The sequence below is a fragment of the Sorex fumeus genome, unplaced genomic scaffold (assembly GCF_029834395.1).
Source record: "Sorex fumeus unplaced genomic scaffold, SorFum_2.1 ptg000026l, whole genome shotgun sequence".
In the NCBI taxonomy this organism is placed as follows: Eukaryota; Metazoa; Chordata; class Mammalia; order Eulipotyphla; family Soricidae; genus Sorex; species Sorex fumeus.
The window spans coordinates 12,429,862-12,449,004 of NW_026606083.1; the positions used below are offsets into that span (position 1 = coordinate 12,429,862).

At 46.4% G+C, this 19,143-nt stretch overlaps 1 protein-coding gene across 4 annotated transcripts; it reads left to right on the plus strand.

The window, feature by feature from the left end:
* Positions 1–1,551: 1,551 nt before the first annotated feature.
* SUV39H2 (SUV39H2 histone lysine methyltransferase) lies at positions 1,552–19,064 on the plus strand. 4 transcript variants are annotated; one of them, XM_056114655.1, is made up of 6 exons: positions 1,552–1,628; positions 3,473–3,618; positions 13,300–13,965; positions 15,976–16,122; positions 18,434–18,563; positions 18,776–19,064. In XM_056114655.1, exons 3-6 carry the CDS (start codon positions 13,303–13,305, stop codon positions 18,880–18,882), a joined length of 1,047 nt encoding a protein of 348 aa, XP_055970630.1. In that variant the 5' UTR covers positions 1,552–1,628; positions 3,473–3,618; positions 13,300–13,302; the 3' UTR covers positions 18,883–19,064. The 4 variants fall into 4 exon arrangements, with proteins under 4 accessions (XP_055970630.1, XP_055970629.1, XP_055970627.1 ...); XM_056114652.1 differs by lacking the exon at positions 1,552–1,628 and adding an exon at positions 2,697–2,827; XM_056114654.1 differs by lacking the exon at positions 3,473–3,618.
* Positions 19,065–19,143: the final 79 nt, after the last annotated feature.

Genomic DNA, 19,143 nt, shown 5'->3' on the forward strand with positions numbered 1-19,143 from the left:
GGAGGTCAAAAAGGAAATCCCTCCCAGACGATGTTTAGGTTGAATTTATACATTTTTCTTACATAGTTCAAACTATGAATTTTTCGAGTTTTTCTTATCATAAACAGTTTGCCCATGAAACTAAGATTTTCATAAATATCTTTAATGGCTGGGCTGGAGCCATAGCACAATGGATAGGGCATTTGCTTTGCACCCCACCAACCCGGGTTCGAGTCCTCTGCCCCTCTCAAGAGAGCCCGGTAAGCTACCGGGATTATCCCACCCGCAGGGTAGAGCCTGGCAAACTCCCCGTGAGGTATTCGATATGCTAAAAAACAGTAACAAGTCTCACAATGGAGCTGTTACTGGAGCCCTCTCGAGCAAACCAATGAACAACGGGAGGACTGTGCTACCGTGCAGTGCTCTCTTTAATGAATGGCTAGCCGATCTCATAGTGGGCCCGTTTCCTTCACGCTATGACCAGTATTTCAGATTTTCACGATGGCCAGGCACGTCAGGTTTCTTTGGCTGTTTCCACACTTGGGTAAGCTGCCCACTGGCTTGCCACTGATGCTGTTCTCCCCACTCCGCCAAGACTTGTGTTCTCGAAGGTTGAGCCGATCAGCGTGAACAGGGCGTGTTGGTTGGCGGGTGGAGCCCCACCGTTCAGGAGCGGTCAGGGTGCTGGCCCTGGGCATCCAGCCGGCGTGGAGGCCCCAGACACACCGGATGCAAATTCTATTCTGCGCTCTAACCGGATTCCAAGGGACTGCCCTAAAGGGACCGCTGGGCGCACAAGGCAGCGCTCAGAGCTCCCCTTGGAGGGGGCAGGCTCTCAATTTCCCACGCTCGGGACCCACCTCCGCACTGCGCGATGTCATAGGCAGCAGCCAATCTGCAGAATAAGAGCTCAAGTTTGAGATGAGATCGGGGGAGGGGGGAGAGAGAGGAGAGAGGAAGAGAGAAAGAGCGAAGAGAGAGAAGAGAGAGTTGGTTCGCGGCGCTCAGAAGGAAGAAGCCGGGGGCTGCGAACAGTTTCGGCCCACCGGGCTGCAGCCACCACCGAAGACGCACAAACCACGCACGCCCCTACAGACCCAGAAGCCTCGCAGGCGGCGGCGCATGCGCGTACGAGCGCGCACGCGCGCGCAGGGGCGGAGGGGGCGGGGACTCCGGCGCCGGCACCGCCCACGCCCCGCCCCGGCGCCCGCGCGCCCCGACAGAGCGCAGGCGCGGCGGCGGCCGGGGGCGGGCCCGTGACGTCAGCGCGCCGCCCGCTTCCTGCCCCGGGCCGCCTGCGCGGGCCGGCGGGGGTGGAGCGTCGGGCCAGCTGAGCTATCGGCTCGGACCGCGCCAGTTTGAATGAAAGCTCGCCAAGATGGCGGCGGCCGAGGCGCGAGCGGGGCCGGGCGGGCGGGCGACGCCGCGGCTGGGCAGGCGCAGCCAGGGCAGCTGGGCCGGCCCGGGCCCCGCCGCTGCAGCCGCGCCGCCCGCCGCCGCGCCCCTCGCGCCCCGGCCCGCGCGCCCGCCTCCCGCCCCGGCCCCGCCGCCGCCGCCACCGCCGCCGCCGCCGCGCGTCGTCCTGCGCCCCCCGTGGCCCGGCGCCCGGCGCCCGCCGCGCCCGCGCCCCGCCCGCCCGCCGTGCGCAGGTACTCGGGCGCCCCGGGGCTGCGCTCCTCCGCGGGGGGTTCGAGCCCGCCGGCAGCGTTCCGGCCAGGGGGGCGGCGGGGAGCAAGCGGGGGGCTCAGGGCCGGGCGCCGAGGGGGCCGCGCGCAGCCCGGGCCGCTCACGGTCATCGGGGCGCGCCCGGCCCGCGACTCCCCGGAGAATGTCAGCCCCGGCGGGGAGCCTGGGGAGCTCTCCACGCGCTCCAGAGCGCGGCCGAGTGGGGTCTGTGCGCGCCCGCCCGCGGGCAGGAAGGGTTTCTTAATCACGGTGATCCGGTCCGACCCTCACCCGAGCTCGCAGAGCGGCAACGTGGCCTCTCCGGTCCTCCTTTTTTTCTTTCTTTCTTTCTTTTTTTTTTCACTCCCTCCCCCCCAAAAAAAAGTAAAAGGTGGGGCCGTTCGTGGAGGGTCGCGGCGTCCACCCTCCGGCTCCTGGCGCCTGGCCCGCGGTTCTTAGCGCAGCACACAGCCGTCCACGCCTTGGGGACCCGCTGACGCCCAAGGGTCCAGCACGCGCAGGACGCGGCCCAGAAAGCCCCGGAGTTGGGTTTGTTTGGGTGTTTTTTTGTTTGGTTTCGTTTTGTTTTGTTTTGTTTTTGGTCAAGTCAGTGCCATGGACGCCAGGGGTCGTTTCTCTGCGGCCCTTTTCCTGCCCTCGAGCCAGGAACCTCCCCCCCATCCCCGCCGCCGGCGCCCAGTTTGGGGCTGGGCTGGGCATAGCGGGCAGTGCCCAGGCGGTACGCGCCTTCCGTGGAAGTGACTTGCGAAGCAAAGGTTGCTGACCCAACTACCTTGGAGAGCTACCAAGCGATGCCAGAGCCCGGGCGGGCTGCCGTGGGCGGGCTCCCGTGCCCCTCTAGCCACTCCGGAGAGGACAGCCCCGCTGGACTCGGGTGGCGCGCGCCAGAGGCCGGCACGGGGCGCTGCGTCTTCTTGGCACGCCCCTCGCCGCGGGAGACGGCGAACCAAGCCCGCGCCCTGGGTCTAGAGCATCGTTTTTTTGCGTGTTAACTTTTCACCCGCGATGATGGTCCGTCCGTAGGAATTCGTGGGTCCTGAGCACTGTCAGTGACAGGCTTCTACATAACTAAGGCGTCTGAGTTTCTTCCCGCTTGGTGTAGGGAATCATGTCAACTGAATACTCTGTTTTGTGATTCTTGGCTTTCCAAGCAATACAGGAAGTGAGTGTTGGCAAATAAATACACTCCAGTTGTTGATAGCAATATTCTCGTGAATATTGTGGCTGGGGGTTTATTCACTAACATTCCAGCCCTGGCAGTGTAAGTGGAGTTCAGATTTCATGCCGCATTCCTAAGCTGGGGAGACAGTAGAGAAGGATGAGTATGTGGCTATGGTACTAGACCTCAGTTGGATTTCAGATCTGTAGCAGGAGGAGGAAAAGTTTCATTTGAACAAATCCTATGATTGTACCGTTAAGCAATGTCATAAAGAGATAGTTTAGTAAAATAGCGGTTATGTTGGGGAGCCAAAAGCATTACTTCTGTTGACCTTTCCATCTTTAATCTTAAGCAAATAGTTCAGTATTTCATGGATTTAAAGTTGAAGCACTTTAAGTGGCTTAGAAGACATTGACATCAGTTCAGCATAGGTGAGAGGCTGAGGAGAAAGTTCAACACATTTTACTAATGCAGTGTTTTTAATGCCTAACTTTTCTTGTCATTAGTTTTCAGTTCTATAAAATTGCCAGTTGAAGGGTGGGGACATAGAGGTCTTAAGTTTTTCCTTTTTTTGTTGTTGTTGTTGGTTTGTCTTGTTTTAATTGAGTAGCTATTTCATTAGTAAAGAATTCTATTTTCTTATTGTAGCTTGGTGTGTGCCTTGCCTAGTTTCACTTGATACTCTTCAGGAATTATGTAGAAAAGAAAAGCTCACATGTAAATCGATCGGAATCACCAAAAGGAATCTAAACAATTATGAGGTGGAGTACTTGTGTGACTACAAGGTAGTAAAGGTAAGGCAAATACCTAGTCCCTTAAAAGAGAATTAGACTTCAGTGTTTCCTATTTCTGTAACTTAAACAGATAAGCACAGCTTTCCTTAATGTTTAAAATTCTAAACCTCATTTATATGCCCTGTCATCTTTATTGCCAAATGACATTGAGAGGATTTTTGAGGCATAAAATGTTCTTGCTTTAGGGTATTTGAGGGTGCTTTTATTCTACCTCTTGACTATTGCCATGTGGATTACCAGAGTGAATGTTTTTTCACAGATTGGCTTCTCCTGGCAGTTATGTTCCTGAATTACATTTGCCCCACTATTAACAAAAACCAACTTAGAAATTCAAGTTTGATAGTACTGAATCGCCAACCTTAGCTATGCGCATGTTTTCCAGTGGGACCAGGTGGCTGGAGTTCCAACTCACTTCTAGCTTCCTTGTGGCTTGTAACTGTAACAGGGTCCAACTCACTCTGCCTTCCTTGTGGCTTGTAACTGTAACAGCGTCCTGTATCTTCTCTCCTTCCACTCTCTTCCCAGTCCCCTTTCCAAAGACAGATGTTCTTCTAAGAAATGTTTTGGATCCAAATCTTAAGGCTAGCCTGTCTTTCCTCCCAGACACTGCCTGCAGGGGTTGTTCCCTTTCCCTGCAGGGTTGACCCATTGGGTTCTGCCCACAGGAATGACACTCCAGCCTTGACCTTCGTCATTGAGCCACGTCCCGGCCCTTTGACACTTGGTCACCTTCCTTCTGATTCCTGTCAGCAGTTTGCTTGCCTTTCCTTCCTTTTCAAGACCTCGTCCCCTTTCTTCACCTCTCATTCTTATCTGATATCCTCCTCTCCTTCAGTGAAAACTAGGATCCTGCCGTACAAGCTCCCTCTATCCTCCTTCTGACTTTCAGGGGTGTTATCTCCCCCCCCCCTTTTTGTCATCCTCCCTCAGTCGTAGCTTACTCTGCAGTGCCAGCTTTGTTATCAAAAACTATTCCTGCTGGTTTATCTCAGTCAGAAACCTTTGCAGCTCCTTCCTAACTTAATGAAATTGTTCACCTGACTCTGCCACACAGCAGTTATTTCTGTCTTTTCCGATTTCATTTCTCAGTAACTTCTCTGTGTATTTTTTCTTTGGGGGGGGGGTCACACCTGGCTGTGCTCAGGTCTTATTCCTGGCTCTGCCCAGGGATCACTCTTGGCAGTGCTTGGGGGACCATATCGGGTGCTGGGGGTGAAACCCAGTTGGCTGCATGCAAGACCAGTTTCTTAGCCCTTGTACCATCTATTTGAAAACAGCTTTATTGAGGCTAATGTGTGGACTGTACAGTTTGTCCACTGCAAAGTTTGTAATGTACTCTCAGCGTTGCGCAGCCTTCCTCACAAGAAATGTTAAAGAACATTTTTCTTTCCCTCAAAAAGCAGCCTTGCCTTTCTTAGCTGTCCCTCCCACACCTGCCCACTCATCTCCGGCCCTGACGATGGTGATCACCATCTGCTTTCTCTCTCCCTCCCTATTTGGCAGTCAGTCACCTGATGGAAGCATATGAGCTGGACGTGGGCTTTGGTGAATGTGATTGGCTTCCTTCTCTGAGCGTGCTGTGTTCACAGAGGTCCATCTGTGTGGCGCATGCAGCACTGCCCCGTTCCTTCCTCTTGCTAAGGACTCCATTGTTTGGGCTTTCCCAGCTAAATCACCACTCAGTGGATATTTGGGTTGCTTCCGTTTGGAGGTTGCTGTTAATGCACTTGTGAGTATTCCTGTACCACTTTTGGTGGGCACGTGTATTCATGTCTCTTGGGTATATCAGGGACATGAAGCTCACTCTGCCCTATCTGTTCCTTTTCTTTGTATTGCCGTGTGCCAGACGAGTGAGCCCTTCTACTATTTGTCCTTCTCCCTCTGACTTCATTTCACCCAATATGATGCCGTACAGTTCCATCCCAAATACAGCAGACTGCAAGATTTCCTGTTTCCTGGTGGCTGCATAAAATATGCCACTGTTGTTGCAGCAAGCTGCAAGATTGCATCTTATTTAGGTGTGGTTGGGACATTGGTGATCGGGACACAGCCAGTGGTGCTCAGGGGACTATTCCTGGCTCTGTGCTCAGGGCCATAGTGATTCTGGGAGTCAAATCAGGGTTGGCGGCATGCATACACACCTTCTTGTACTGTCTTCCCAGCTTCCCAGTTTTTGTGGGCATGTAATGTACCTTATCTTCTTTCCCCCGGTCATTCGTTGTTAGACATCGTGTTGTTTCCGTGTCCTGGCTCTTGTACTTAATGCTGCAGTGAACGTAGCTGTGCATGTGTCTTTGCCAGTTTAGTGTTCAAGTGGTATTGCTGGATCCTCTGGAAGCTTCCAGCCTTTTAAAGAAATCTCCATCCCATTTTCTCTAGCGGCTGAGCCAGATCACATGCCCACTGGTGGTGAATGAGAGAGAGTTCCTTTTTCACCACGTCCCAGCCAACCCTGGTTTCTAATTGTGCAGAAAGAGGGAGGTTGAACCTCACCTAGCGATGCTATGACAGTTCTGTGCTCGGGAAGACCTACCAGTGCTGGAAATTGAACTGGGGTAGGCTGCATCCAGTGGGCTAGCCCCTACACTCACTCTCTAGAGTGTCTTCAAGCTTTTTTTAATGTATGCTACTTTCATTGGTGCGAGATGGAAGTGAACACTAGGCAAGGATCTTGTTCATCTCACCACCTTTTTGGCAGGGACGGGGGGCATAGTCCACACCCACTGGTGCTCAGGACTTACTCTTGGCTCTGTGCTGAGGTATTACTCCTGGTGGGGATCAAATGGGGTGTTAGGGATCAAACCTGGTTTGTCACATGCAAGGTTAGAGTCCCATCCACTGCTCCAGCCCCTCTCCCGGTCTTTGATGAGATTATTGATTTTTTTTTCCCCACCTGTTGAGTTTAGTGAGTTCTTATCACATCTTGACTATTAGGCCTGATCTATGATTTTAAGTATTTTCTCCCATTCAGTAGGATATCTTTATTTTTGCTCATGCAAAAACGTTTTGTTTGTCGCCCCAATTTATTTTGGGTTTTAATCTTTGCCAGTGGAGTCGGGATCATTGAAGACACCCCTGAGGTCTGTATCTTGGAGAGATTTGCCTATTTTCCTCAGTGTATTATTTGGATCCTGGTCTAATCTTGAGGTCTTCAATCCGCTTTGAATTAAAGTTGATGCACAGCATGAGCTTCGAGTCCAGTGTCATTTCCTGCACGCAGTCATCCAGTTGTCAGCCTTCCCAGGGAGGCGGATCTTTGCTCGTTTCATGCTCCCAGTTCCTCCGAGGCTGTTCTCTGGGCTCTTGGGTCTGTCCCCTTAGTCTGAAGTGCTGCTTCAGTGCCACCTTTTTGATAAATAATAATACTGTGATGTATTTGTCTTCAGTTTAGGGTCCACACCGAACAGGGGCTTACCCTGACTCTGTTCAGGAGTCACTCCTGGAGGTGCTTGGGGGAGAACCATCTGGGGTCAGATTGGGGCCGGCCACGTGCACAGCAAGTGCCTGAAGCCTATATTAGCCCCCTGCCTGTAGTAGAATTCCTCGTCAGGGAATGCATTACCTCCCATCTCTTCTCAGAACTGCTTTGACTCTTCAGGGAAATTTATGATTCAGTGTATTTAGAATATCATTGTTTTTGTTTTTTTCTTTGTTTGTAATGGGAATTGCATTGAGTCTGTGTAAAGCTTTGGATAGGATGGTTATTTTGACATTATTCTTCAGTCCATGAACATCAAATATTTTTCTATTTCCTGGTGCCCTGTTTCTTTCAATAGTGACAATAGTTTTTTTGTGTATAAATTTTCCATGCACTTTAAGTAGATATCATATTTTCTAATCATTTTGAAACCTAGTCGTGAATAACGTTTTAATCCACAGTGACTAAATTTAAAGATGAATCTGGGGGCATCAGAGAGAGCACGGCAGGAGGGCATTTTTCTTGCGCATGGTCTGCTCGGGTATGACCTCAGACTGTGCGTATGGCCCTCTGAGCACATCCAGGAGTAATTTCTGAATGCAGAGCCAGGAGTAAGCCCTGAGCTTTCTCGACGGGCGTGACCTAAAAAACAAACAAAAAAAAGTTTTTAAGTATTAAATCAATATTTCCTTTCTTACTATAAAAGCAGTATTATTTTTACACGTCAAATTTTTTTCCTTTAATTTTAATTTGTTTGGTTGGGGGCCACACCCAGCCGTGCTCAGAGCTTACTCTTGGTTCTGCACTCAGGAATCACTCCCAGCAGGCTTAGGGGACCATGTGAGGTGACTGGTATCGAACTCAGGTCAACCACATGCAAGACAGTCATCCTATTTGATGTATTATCTATCAGTCTGGCCCCAGAGCTTCCCCTTTAAACTTTAATTCTCTTCACTTTAATTAGATTTTACATTTGTAGTCTTTATATCTGTTTTATGTAAACTCAAAAATATATAGCACAAAATTTTAGAAAAACTTTATTAATGACATTATTACCACAAAAAGACCTACCTAAGTACAAAAAAAAAATTAATGCAATACGTTTTAGGTACCTGAGTTGAAAACTTACTTATGTAAATGAGAATAGGCATTAAATATTGTATTAAATGATTTGAATTTATTTACATAAGTTAATATAGCAGTCAGTCATCACAAATTGACCATTATTGATTTACTTTCTGATAATTCCTTTTTACCACTACTTTTTTTGTTGTAGCAAGCAATATGAAATAAATTTGTTGGATGTCTGCCAAGGTGGCAGGCTGGGGGGTAGGAGAAATTCTGGGGATATTAGTGGAGGAGAGGTCACCCTGATGGTGGGATTGGCGTTGGAACATTGTATGCCTGTAATAACTGATATGAACAACTCTGTAAATCTTGGTGCTTTAATAAGAATAAAGTTAAACAGATGTAGTTCACATTCTAATTCCTTGAATACACAGACACCTGTGTACTGTTTCCCCTGTCCCCCATTTACCCCTAAGAGGGCATGTGGTGGGGCAGGAGGTCAGATTTAGGGGTTTATCAGCATGTCATTAGAAATGTTGGAATGCTGGGCCTGGAGCAACAGTACAGCAGGGAGGGCATTTGCCCCGGGTTTGATCCCCAGCACCCCATATGGTCCTCTTGAGCCTGCTGGGAGTAGTTCCTAAATGCAGAGCCAGGAGTAGTCCCTGCCTGAGCATTGCCTCCCCCCACCCCCCAAAAAAAGCCAAAAATAAATTAAAATGTTAGAATGACGAGGTCAGAAAGCTTTTTAAGCAGGAATTTCTTTTGCTATGGCGGTGCTGGGGCTGGCACCCAGGGTTTTGTACATGTTGCCGTGCTGCTGAGCTGTGTCCTGCTCCAGGCTGGCTCTGAAATGCCATTCGAATGTCCTAACCATCATATGCCCTTGACCCAAGATAGCACATATGCCATTCTTGTTGCAGGGAACTTGGTAACTTGAGATTTTCCAGAGATGAGCCTGTTGGTATGAAGGGGCTGAGGCTGAGCTCTGTGGCCTCAGGGATGGACAGGCCTGTCTGTCGAGAAGCCGCAGAAGGAACCAGAGGGAAAAGTAAGAGCAGGCCCGGGGTTTGTCTGAGCAACTAGGAAAGAGCTAGAATGTTGTCCCTAAGGAACTCGGCATCAAATGGTTTGGTCCTCCATGGAGCCTCCCACAGCTGCAGAGTTGTAAAGCTTGTCTGTCTGCAGACTGAGAAACCTTGGCCAGTGCTTTGGTGGTGGCCTAAAATTGGCTCTTTTTTTTTTTTAATTGGGGGGAGGGGGGTCACACCCGGTGATGCACAGGGGTTACTCCTGGCTCTGAACTCAGGAATTAGCCCCGGCAGTGCTCAGGGGACCATATGGGATGCTGGGAATCGAACCCAGGTCAGCTGCGTACAAGGCAAATGCCCTACCCGCTGTGCTATCGCTCCAGCCCCCTAAAGTTGGCTCTTGCCCTTCGTCTTCTCTCAGTTCATAGTCTGAACCTTAACACTAGGCAGGCCCCTGTGTCCTCTTGCCTGACCAGTGCTGAGATATTCCCCCAAGTTGTGCGTGCTTCCCAGCCCGCCTCCCACCCCCTACCCAGTGCCTTTTGTTCCCTGCCCAGTGCCTCAGTGCCCTGCCCAACACGACCCATCAGTCTCTAGCAGCGTGGTTCCTTCTGGTCCTCTAACTATACTGAGTTCCCTCGTTGGCATCCAGTGGGATTTACTGTCCCACCCTTTTGGGCCTTTGCAAATGAACCACCTTGCGTTGCTTCCTCCTGCGTTTTTCCCAGTGAAGTTTCCCTCCTAACTGCTAATAGATAGCCGCTGGTGACTAAGATTAATTATTCTGGAGAGGAAAGATGAATGGGTTTCATCTCCACCAGAGTGGGGGCCAGCATGCCTTTAAGAGAAACTCTAATGACGCATCCCTAATAGTACAGGAGTGATTTATGTATCATTTTCATGACTGTATTCCATTTTTTATGGGTAATCAAGAGTTGATGGCATTTCAAAAAGATGCATGGATATAGGAGGCTTACATACTTTATGACTTTGATTTGAATTTTAGGGCATTGAATTCATTAAGACAGAAATTATTTTTCCTATTTCTTCTTCCAAATAGAAATAATGGGAGGTGGTGTTGGGCCACACCCGACACTGTTAAAGACTTTCTCCTGGTTCTGTGCTCCTGGCGGTCCTTGGAGGCCGATATAGAGTTTAAAAAGTGCTTGTTCTGTGTGCTGCTGACCCCAGATCAATGCCGAGCAAGCACTTTAACTCTAAACTATCTTTCTGGCCCCCACTTTATGGGATTTTAAAATAAAATATGGGCCAGGGATGTTTGTCACTGGTAGAGTGTGTGCTTCTCATGTGAGGCTCAAGGCTCAGTCCCCAGTCACACACATAAAATAATAAAAATAGGATATGCTTAATGTAAAAAATCTACAAGGTAGAAAAATCAGTGTTGCTGCACTTTTGCTCATGTACTCGTGTTTGGCATCTGCCTTCTGTAGGTATCAAAGTGATCAGCAGCATACCTAGTCACTCTAAATGCGAATGACTCACGTTAAATGATACAAGACATTATTTTAGAAGCAAATTTAGGTGACATTGTGTTTAATTTTGCTTAATGATAGTTTGGCTTCATGGTCTGACTCTTGAGGCCAGTGTGTCTGTTTCACTGTTTGCTGGCAGCTTTTTTTTTTTTTAATTAATTTATTTATTTAATTGAACCACCATGAGATAGTTAACAAGCTTTCGTGTTTGGGTTACAATCACACAATGATCAAACACCCATCCCTCCACCAGTGCACATTCCCCACCACCAATATCCCCGGCATACCCCCTTTCCCATCCTCACCCTGCCTCCATGGCAGACATTATCCCCCATAATCTCTCTCTACTTTGAGGCATTATGGTTTGCAGTACAGACACTGAGAGGTTATCATGTTTGGTCCTTCATCTACTTTCTGCCCACATCTCCCATCCCGACCAATTCCTCCAGTCATCATTTTCTTAGTGACCCCTTCTCTATTCCAGCTGTCTTCTCCCCTTTACTCATGAGGCAGGCTTTGCTGGCAGCTTTTTATGTAACCCAGGGCTACGGTCAAAAACTGCAGAACAGAACCAAACGAACAGAGTTGTACTACTGTGCAACCGAATCAGAAAAAATAAAATCCTACAGGGTAGGGGAATCAGTACTTTAGATACGGTAAGTTGGTTCCTTTGTGGAGCAGATACCTGGTAGTAATTCCAGACTATAGCAGTTCCCCACAGGACAGAGAAATCCATATCACACCTTCGCTAGTTGGACGGATTCTGGGTGCTTAGAGGCTTGTGTGCGCTGGATCTCGAGATGTCATTCACGCAGGCACCATTGTGAGGAATCCTCTTCCTCACACAGTCAAGGAAGTACAATTTTTTTTAAATAGAAAATACTGTACACACTTTTCATCAAGTGCTCATAACTCACAAGCACTGACCAGAGCAGAGCAGCAGCCTGGGCTGAGGGGGTGCGTCTCTGTGTTCCTCAGACGGCTATTTAACGCAGTGTTGCTGCCATGGCCTGGACTTCCCAGCCCCTGCAACGGTAATAATCACTGACCTGTGCAAACAGCACTCAGTGTCCTAATTTCATCACAGATGCATTTCAGGGAAAAGGAAGTACGTCCCAAGTAAGTTGGATCATAGCACAGTGGGTAGGGCGTTTGCCTTGCACGCAGCCAACATGGCCAACCCGAGTTTGATTCCTCTGCCCCTCTCGGAGAGCCCAGCAAGCTACCGAGACTATCTCCCCCGCACAGCAGAGCCTGGCAAGCTACCTGTGACATATTCGATATGTCAAACACAGTAACAAGTCTCACAATGTTACTGGGCCCCTTTGAGCAAATCGATGAACAACAGGAGGACAGTGACAGTGACCTAGAACATGGATTGGTTGCTTTTCTTTTGCAGAAGGAATTTTGTCCTTGAGCACATAGATCTATTATTCCAGGCCACGGGAAAAACTGAGACTGTAGTTCCCTGTTTCTTATTTTGCACCCTTGACTGCCTTGTTAAGAGAAACTTGCCTTGGCATTGCCTCAGGGGGGGGAAATTCTAGTCAAGTTGAGGACAGAGGAAGACAAGGGTCCAGGCCCAGAGAGGCCCTCAGCAGGCTGCAGACTAATTCATTCAGGGCTTGAATACCGACTGCCAGCCTGAATCCAGTTTTCATAGGGATGATTCAAATTTTCTTAATCACATTAAACAAAGTAAAAAGAAACAGGTGAAATTTCTTTCCATAACTGTAACACTGTAGCCCTGTCTTCCTGCTGTTCATGGATTTGCTCAAGAGGGAACCAGTAACGTCTCCATTGTGAGACTTGTTACTGTTTTTGGCATATGGAATATGCCACGGGGAGCTTGCCAGGCTTTGCTGTGAGGGCGGGATACTCTCAGTAGCTTGCCAGGCTCTCCTAGAGGGGCGGAGAAATCGAGCCCAGGTTGGCCTCGTGCAAGACACAGTGCCCCACCCGCTGTCCCGTTGCTCCAGCCTGCCTTCCATAACATGTTTAATAATCCCAAATAGGTTTCTCAACATATAATCAGAGTTTTTGTTGTGTTTTGAAGTTAAGATAGTTTACTCTTGTGCTGAGCTTTGAGATTCGGGGTTTTTCAGAGAAAGCACACCTGAGTTCTCATTAACGCGCATTGGCGGTGTCTGGCGGGTACGTTCCAGGAGGAAGGACTGTATTAGACAGTGTTTCTAGAGTATCCAGGGACAAATATCTTCAGGATAAACTAGCTTCTCTTTGTGTCCATGGTCCTGGAGCAGCTTAGAGAATGCTGGCCTCAATCTAAGTCCCTAACCTAGGTCATAAATAGATCTTTTGGACCTAGGGGTTTAACTCAGTGGTAGAATACATGCCCTGTTAGATCCCCAATACCACTGAAAAAAAGAAACTCCCTTAATCAGTTTAACCACTGGTAAAATACTAATGAATCAGCATCTTTTATCTTTCCTCAGATATAACTCTTACTTATCTTATAAGAAACATGATACCCCATCTGAATACTGTGCCTATTTTATGGTGATATAAAGGGAAAAAAATTTTAATTCCTCTTCTAAATTCCTTTAACTATCATCCTGGAATATATTAAGAGAAATGATAATCCTGATTTAAGGTGTTAATTCTAAGTAACTAGGGCTGTCATCTGATTTGCATTTTCTTTTTCTATTTTAAGGATATGGAATATTATCTTGTAAAATGGAAAGGATGGCCAGATTCTACAAATACTTGGGAACCTTTGCAAAATCTCAAGTGCCCGTTACTACTTCAGCAGTTCTCTAATGACATGCATAATTATTTATCTCGGGTAAAGAAAGGCAAAGTAATAACTCTAAAAGACAAAGCTCTGAGGCCAGCCATTGCTGAATATGTTGTAAAGAAGGCTAAACAGAGGATAGCTTTGCAGAGATGGCAAGATGAACTCAACAGAAGAAAGAATCATAAAGGAATGATTTTTGTTGAAAATACTGTTGACTTAGAGGGCCCACCTTCAGACTTCTACTACATTAATGAATATAAACCAGCTCCTGGAATCAGCCTAGTAAATGAAGTGACCTTTGGGTGTTCGTGCACAGATTGCTTCTTTGAGAAGTGCTGTCCTGCCGAAGCTGGAGTTCTTTTGGCTTATAATAAAAACCAACAGATTAAAATCCCGCCTGGTACTCCCATTTATGAATGCAACTCAAGGTGTCAGTGTGGACCAGACTGTCCCAACAGGATTGTACAGAAAGGCACACCATATTCACTGTGCATTTTCCGAACTAGCAATGGCTGTGGCTGGGGTGTCAAGACGCTTGTGAAGATTAAAAGAATGAGTTTCGTCATGGAGTATGTTGGAGAGGTAAGTTCAGTGTAATGCATAGCAAATCCTGTGCATTTGAGGCTTATGCTTTTGAAAAATACCCTTTTCCCCTCAGTAACATGGGATCTCTTTTGGCGCTGGAGCAATAGCACAGCGGGGGCAGGGGGCTTTTGCCTTGCACGCGGCCGACCCGGGTTCGATTCCCAGCATCCCGTATGGTTCCCCGAGCACCACCAGGAGTAATCCCTGAGTGCAGAACCAGGAGTAACCCCTGTGCATCGCCGGGTGTGACCCAAAAAAGAAGAAAAAAAGGGATCTATTTTGATACTCACTTGTGGATTTATAGGAATTTCAGTTTTGAGAGAAAGGTACTCTGGCAGAGGGTAGCTATAGAAACAAGAAGTGCACGTAATAACAGTTGAAACTTACAGTCATCTTTCAATGAACAGTCGTTAAAACTGACAATTTGTAACTTTGAAAAACATGAAGTGGTTTTTATATAAAAAGTCTTAAGATCAGATCTAAACACTTGCCAACTTTGAGACTTATAAATTGTAAAGAACCCATTTGACCCAAGATGGGCAAATGTAGTTGACAGGACTCAATTTTATATCAACATGAAAGATAATGAAAGTAAAGCAATTTGTTGTAGTTTCTGTATTGTTAGGTATGCATAGAAGCAATTATTTTATTCACAAGGAAATACAAATTTTACTTAATACTTTTAAAATACAAATAGCACATGTATATTAATGGTATTTCTCATGTATCACGTTGCTATTCTATGTGTGCTTTTTGTATTGACTCATTAAGTCAACAACTCTCTGAGCTGGGACTGCTGTCTCCATGGTCACCTAGTAGGAGACTAAAGCAATCCGAGACCAGATAGGTGTAAGGAGAGTCTTGATTTGAACCCAAGTCTGCCCTCTGCCAGTCTACCTTTATTCCATCTGCTCTCAAACTGAGACTAGAAAAACAAAAGTGAGACTACATATTGAGGGCCCCCAAATCTGACTGATGGTAAAAGTTGTTGTTGAGGTTAAATTGGTCTTTGTTCGTTTAAGAGAATGGCAGTATTAAAACATCATTGTTCAGGGCAATTTCTCTAGGTATGTGAAGGTGTTGGTGCCATCTGAACGTGAACATAGCAATATAATCTAGATACTATATAATCAAACTAACCTTGTGGGGTATTAGAGAAGAACATTCCCCTTTTGGGTTTATAACAGCAGCTAAATTTTTTGACACCATGAGTCACATTAATTTTTGGTTTCTTGTTTGGTTTGAACGCCTTGCTCAAGGGTTAACTCCTGGCTCTGTGATGAGTATTTAGGGGACCACGTATGGTGCCAAGAATCGAAACACAGCAGGCTGTGTGCAAGGCAGGCTCCTTAACCCTGATACTATGTCTTTGGCCCCTAATGTTTTGTTAAGGTGAGCATTTGGTAACGTGTGCATAAGGGCAGAAACTGTAGGTGATGGTTTTAAGCTACAGAATTTCATGAAAACCTGTTCTACAAAACTAAACTTTCCATACAGTCAACAGCAAACCGAACAGACCTTTCCTCCTGTGCAAGAGCACAGGGGAAATGTGCCTGCAGAGCAGAGCTTCCCAAACTTACTTGGGCTACAGGGGGGAAAAAGGAAAAAACTCCACTTCCTTCTGGAAACCTGCCTTTTCTTTAAGGGAAGTAAAACACCCCCCTAATTGTACTCCCAGCCCCCCGACCCCTGGAGTGACACTGTGCTAGGTCACTTACTCGGGGAAGTAAGAGTGCTGCGTGTTCCGTCATTTCCAGCAGAGCTCTGAGGCCTTAGTGAATTATGAGAGTAAAACACTGTCTGAACGGTGTCTTCATCCCCCTGCACCATCGTCGTGCCTCTAGTACTTGCTCCCACCTCTGTCTTTTCTAGTTGTGTGCCGGTTTTGGTGACAGCTGAATGTGCCTGTAGCAATATGGTAATGACAGACTCGTTGACGGGCGAGTTAAGCTCACGGGTCCCAGCCCCGCAACAGCTCTATGATATACTGTAGTTGTCTCTTTCTAGGTAATCACAAGCGAAGAAGCTGAAAGACGTGGGCAGTTGTATGACAATAGAGGAATCACATACCTCTTTGACCTGGACTATGAATCTGACGAATTCACAGTGGATGCAGCTCGATACGGAAATGTGTCTCATTTTGTGAACCACAGTGTAAGAAATACTAAATTAGACCGAACACGTCATTGAAATCAGTACTCTTTTTAGTGATTTTTTTTCGATCGTTGAAGAATCACTGTCTTTAAACTACTTACCTTTCCAACATTTCCAAAGTATTTTCATCTGGGAGTCTCTTTAATTAAGTCATAGTACTGCTGTGTAAGGAAACTTTTCAGATGCCGGCCAAATACATTTTGCAAGAATCTTTCAAATAATCGAGACTTTCAAGCAACTTTACAAGAGATGTATTTCTCCTTACATAGAGGAGGAAATTAATGAGCCAAGGAATTCAATAAAGTTTAAACATCACAGCTAGGGCAGGAACCATAGTGCGGCAGGTGGGGCATTTGCCTGGCATGAGGCCCACTGGAGTTCAGTCCATCTCTGGCATCCCACATGGTCCTCTGACTCTGCAGGGGTCAGCCAAAAGTAAATCTTGAGCACCACCAGGTTTCGCCAAAAAAAAAAATTTTTTTAAAGATAAAATTTGAACTGGAAATATAGTCTAGCGGGGCCAGGGGGCTTGCTCTTCGTGAGACCAACCCAGGCTTGATCCTGGCACCCCCTAGGGTTCCCCGAGCACCACCAGGAGTGGCCCAGAAACAACCATCCCCAAAAAGCAATCACAGTTGTATCAGTTCTTAGAGAAGATCATAGCTAATTTTAGGTTTATTCGATATGCCAAAAACAGTACCAAGAACAGGTCTCATTCGCCTGATCCTGAAAGAGCCTCCAATATGGCAGCGTTTGGGAAAGACAAGTAAGGAGAGGCTGCTAAAATCTCAGGGCTGGGACGAATGGAGATGTTACTGGTGTCCACTCGAGTAAATCGATAAAGAACGGGATGACAGTGATACAGTGATAACTGATTTTAATTTGTGTCACTTCTCAAAATGTGAATATGTTAGCGTTTTAATGAAATTTAACAATGCATAGGAAATTGAAGTACTTAGGGAGTTCTTTTTTCCCCTAAAGTACAAATCAGCATTTTTCCTTAGTTTTAATTCATGTTTGAAAAGAACAAAGAATATCTAGAATTTCATACTCTTAAGATTTGAAAGGCTGGGCTGGGATTGTCTCGCGGCAGGGCGCCTGGCTCCTGGATACGGGCCAGAGGTACAGTGATGTGGGCAGCCACTGACAGTGGAAAGGTAATACTAGATTTGTGAAAATGACATTAGCTCCACTTTATAAATGACAAGGAAATTGTGTGTCATTAGTACATTACATACCTGACCAGCCCAAAAAATAGACCATGTTAAACTTTCGATGGGTCTTTGTTTAAAGAAACTGGTTTGATTCAAATGAGTAAAATGTAAGAGACATTTTGATTCCTTTTTTTTTTTTCTGATGTACTTTTACCTTTTTTCCCCCCTTCAGTGATAAATCTGAGATATTCCTCAGAATAGACATTCTTTTAAGGGTAATCAAACCCTTTTCATTTCTGAGTCACTAGTTTTTGTCTATTCCAACTTAATGTAGTTTCAAAATATCAAAATGTTCTAAGCAAGTTTGAGCAACAAAATCCATCGGTATGAAATTTTGGGTTTTGTAGTGCTGACTTTTTTTTTTTTAGTACAGTTATTCTGGTTTTGTAGTATACCTTGGAGAAATGCTTACAAGTAAGTGATACCTGAGATTTGTATTAAAGCTCTCCAGAACATTGTGAAGTTAGAGCTAGGGCCAGAAAAAGGGTGCTGTGGGTAGGGTGTTTGTCTTGCTTGTGGCCGTCCCGGGCTCGATCTCCAGCACCACATACGGTCCTCCGAGCACTATCAGGATTGATCCTTGAGCAGAGCGTCAGGAGTAAGCTCCGAGCACAACTGGCTCTGACACATCCCATCCCCACTAAAAAAAGAAAAAGTTGTAACTAGGTGAAATAAGATAGGCAGAAATACTAATAACTGTTAAAGCTACCTGTGGGCAATGCATTTATTGTAATTCAGTTCTTTAGAGTTACAATTATCTGAAATTTCCTGTAAGTGAAAGTATTTTATGTGTGCCTGCTCTTACTGTTTGTGCAACAGTAAAACCATAAGCAATTTAATTTTTTTTTTCTTTTTGAGAAATACCTGGGGATGCTCAGAGATTACTCCTGGCATGCCTAGGGGCCCATATGGAGTGCCGGGGATCGAACCCAGGTCAGCCATGTGCAAGGCAAACGCCCTCCCCACTCTCCTGTCACTCCGGCCCCAGCAGTTTGATTTTGACTAGAACTTATTTGTCTGATGATCTTTTTGAACTATGGCATGTCGAAGAGTTTGTTCATCGGTTTTACTGACTATGGTTCTAATTTCCTTTTTAGTGTGATCCAAATCTTCAGGTATTCAATGTTTTCATCGATAACCTCGATACACGTCTTCCCCGAATAGCATTATTTTCCACAAGGACCATAAATGCTGGAGAAGAGCTGACTTTTGATTATCAGATGAAAGGTAGAGTACCCAGTATGGTTTCTTGGGCGGTACTGTCTCCGTGTGAAATGGCTTAATTTCTTTATATATGTGAAAGGAATTCGGTCTCCTTAGCTAACTTGTTACACTGGTCCTGTATATGAATACAGAGCTACTGTAAAACTGATGGCAGTTTTAAAACTCCTTCTGAATTGGCTTAACCCTTTCTTCTGCATTCCTTTTTCCGTATTCAGGTTCTGGAGATATATCTTCAGATTCTATCGACCACAGCCCAGCCAGAAAGAGACTCAGAACTGTGTGTAAATGCGGGGCTGTGACCTGCAGAGGCTACCTCAACTGACACTTCAGGAAATGCTACTGACGTTAACGAACAGCCTATGATATTTGAGACTCTTCCTCTTATCAAGACCACATGCAACGTTAATTTATAGTTCATGTGTCTCATTATTGGCCAAATATATTTCTGATGCTTCTGGAAAAGAAAAAACAGGCCCCCCGAGGTGACAGAATATATGTATCAGGTGTTAGCCTGGAAGGAAAGCAATTTTTAGATCAATATATACGTAAGCCTGTGTGAATAGAGGAAAGTCTCTCTCAGTGT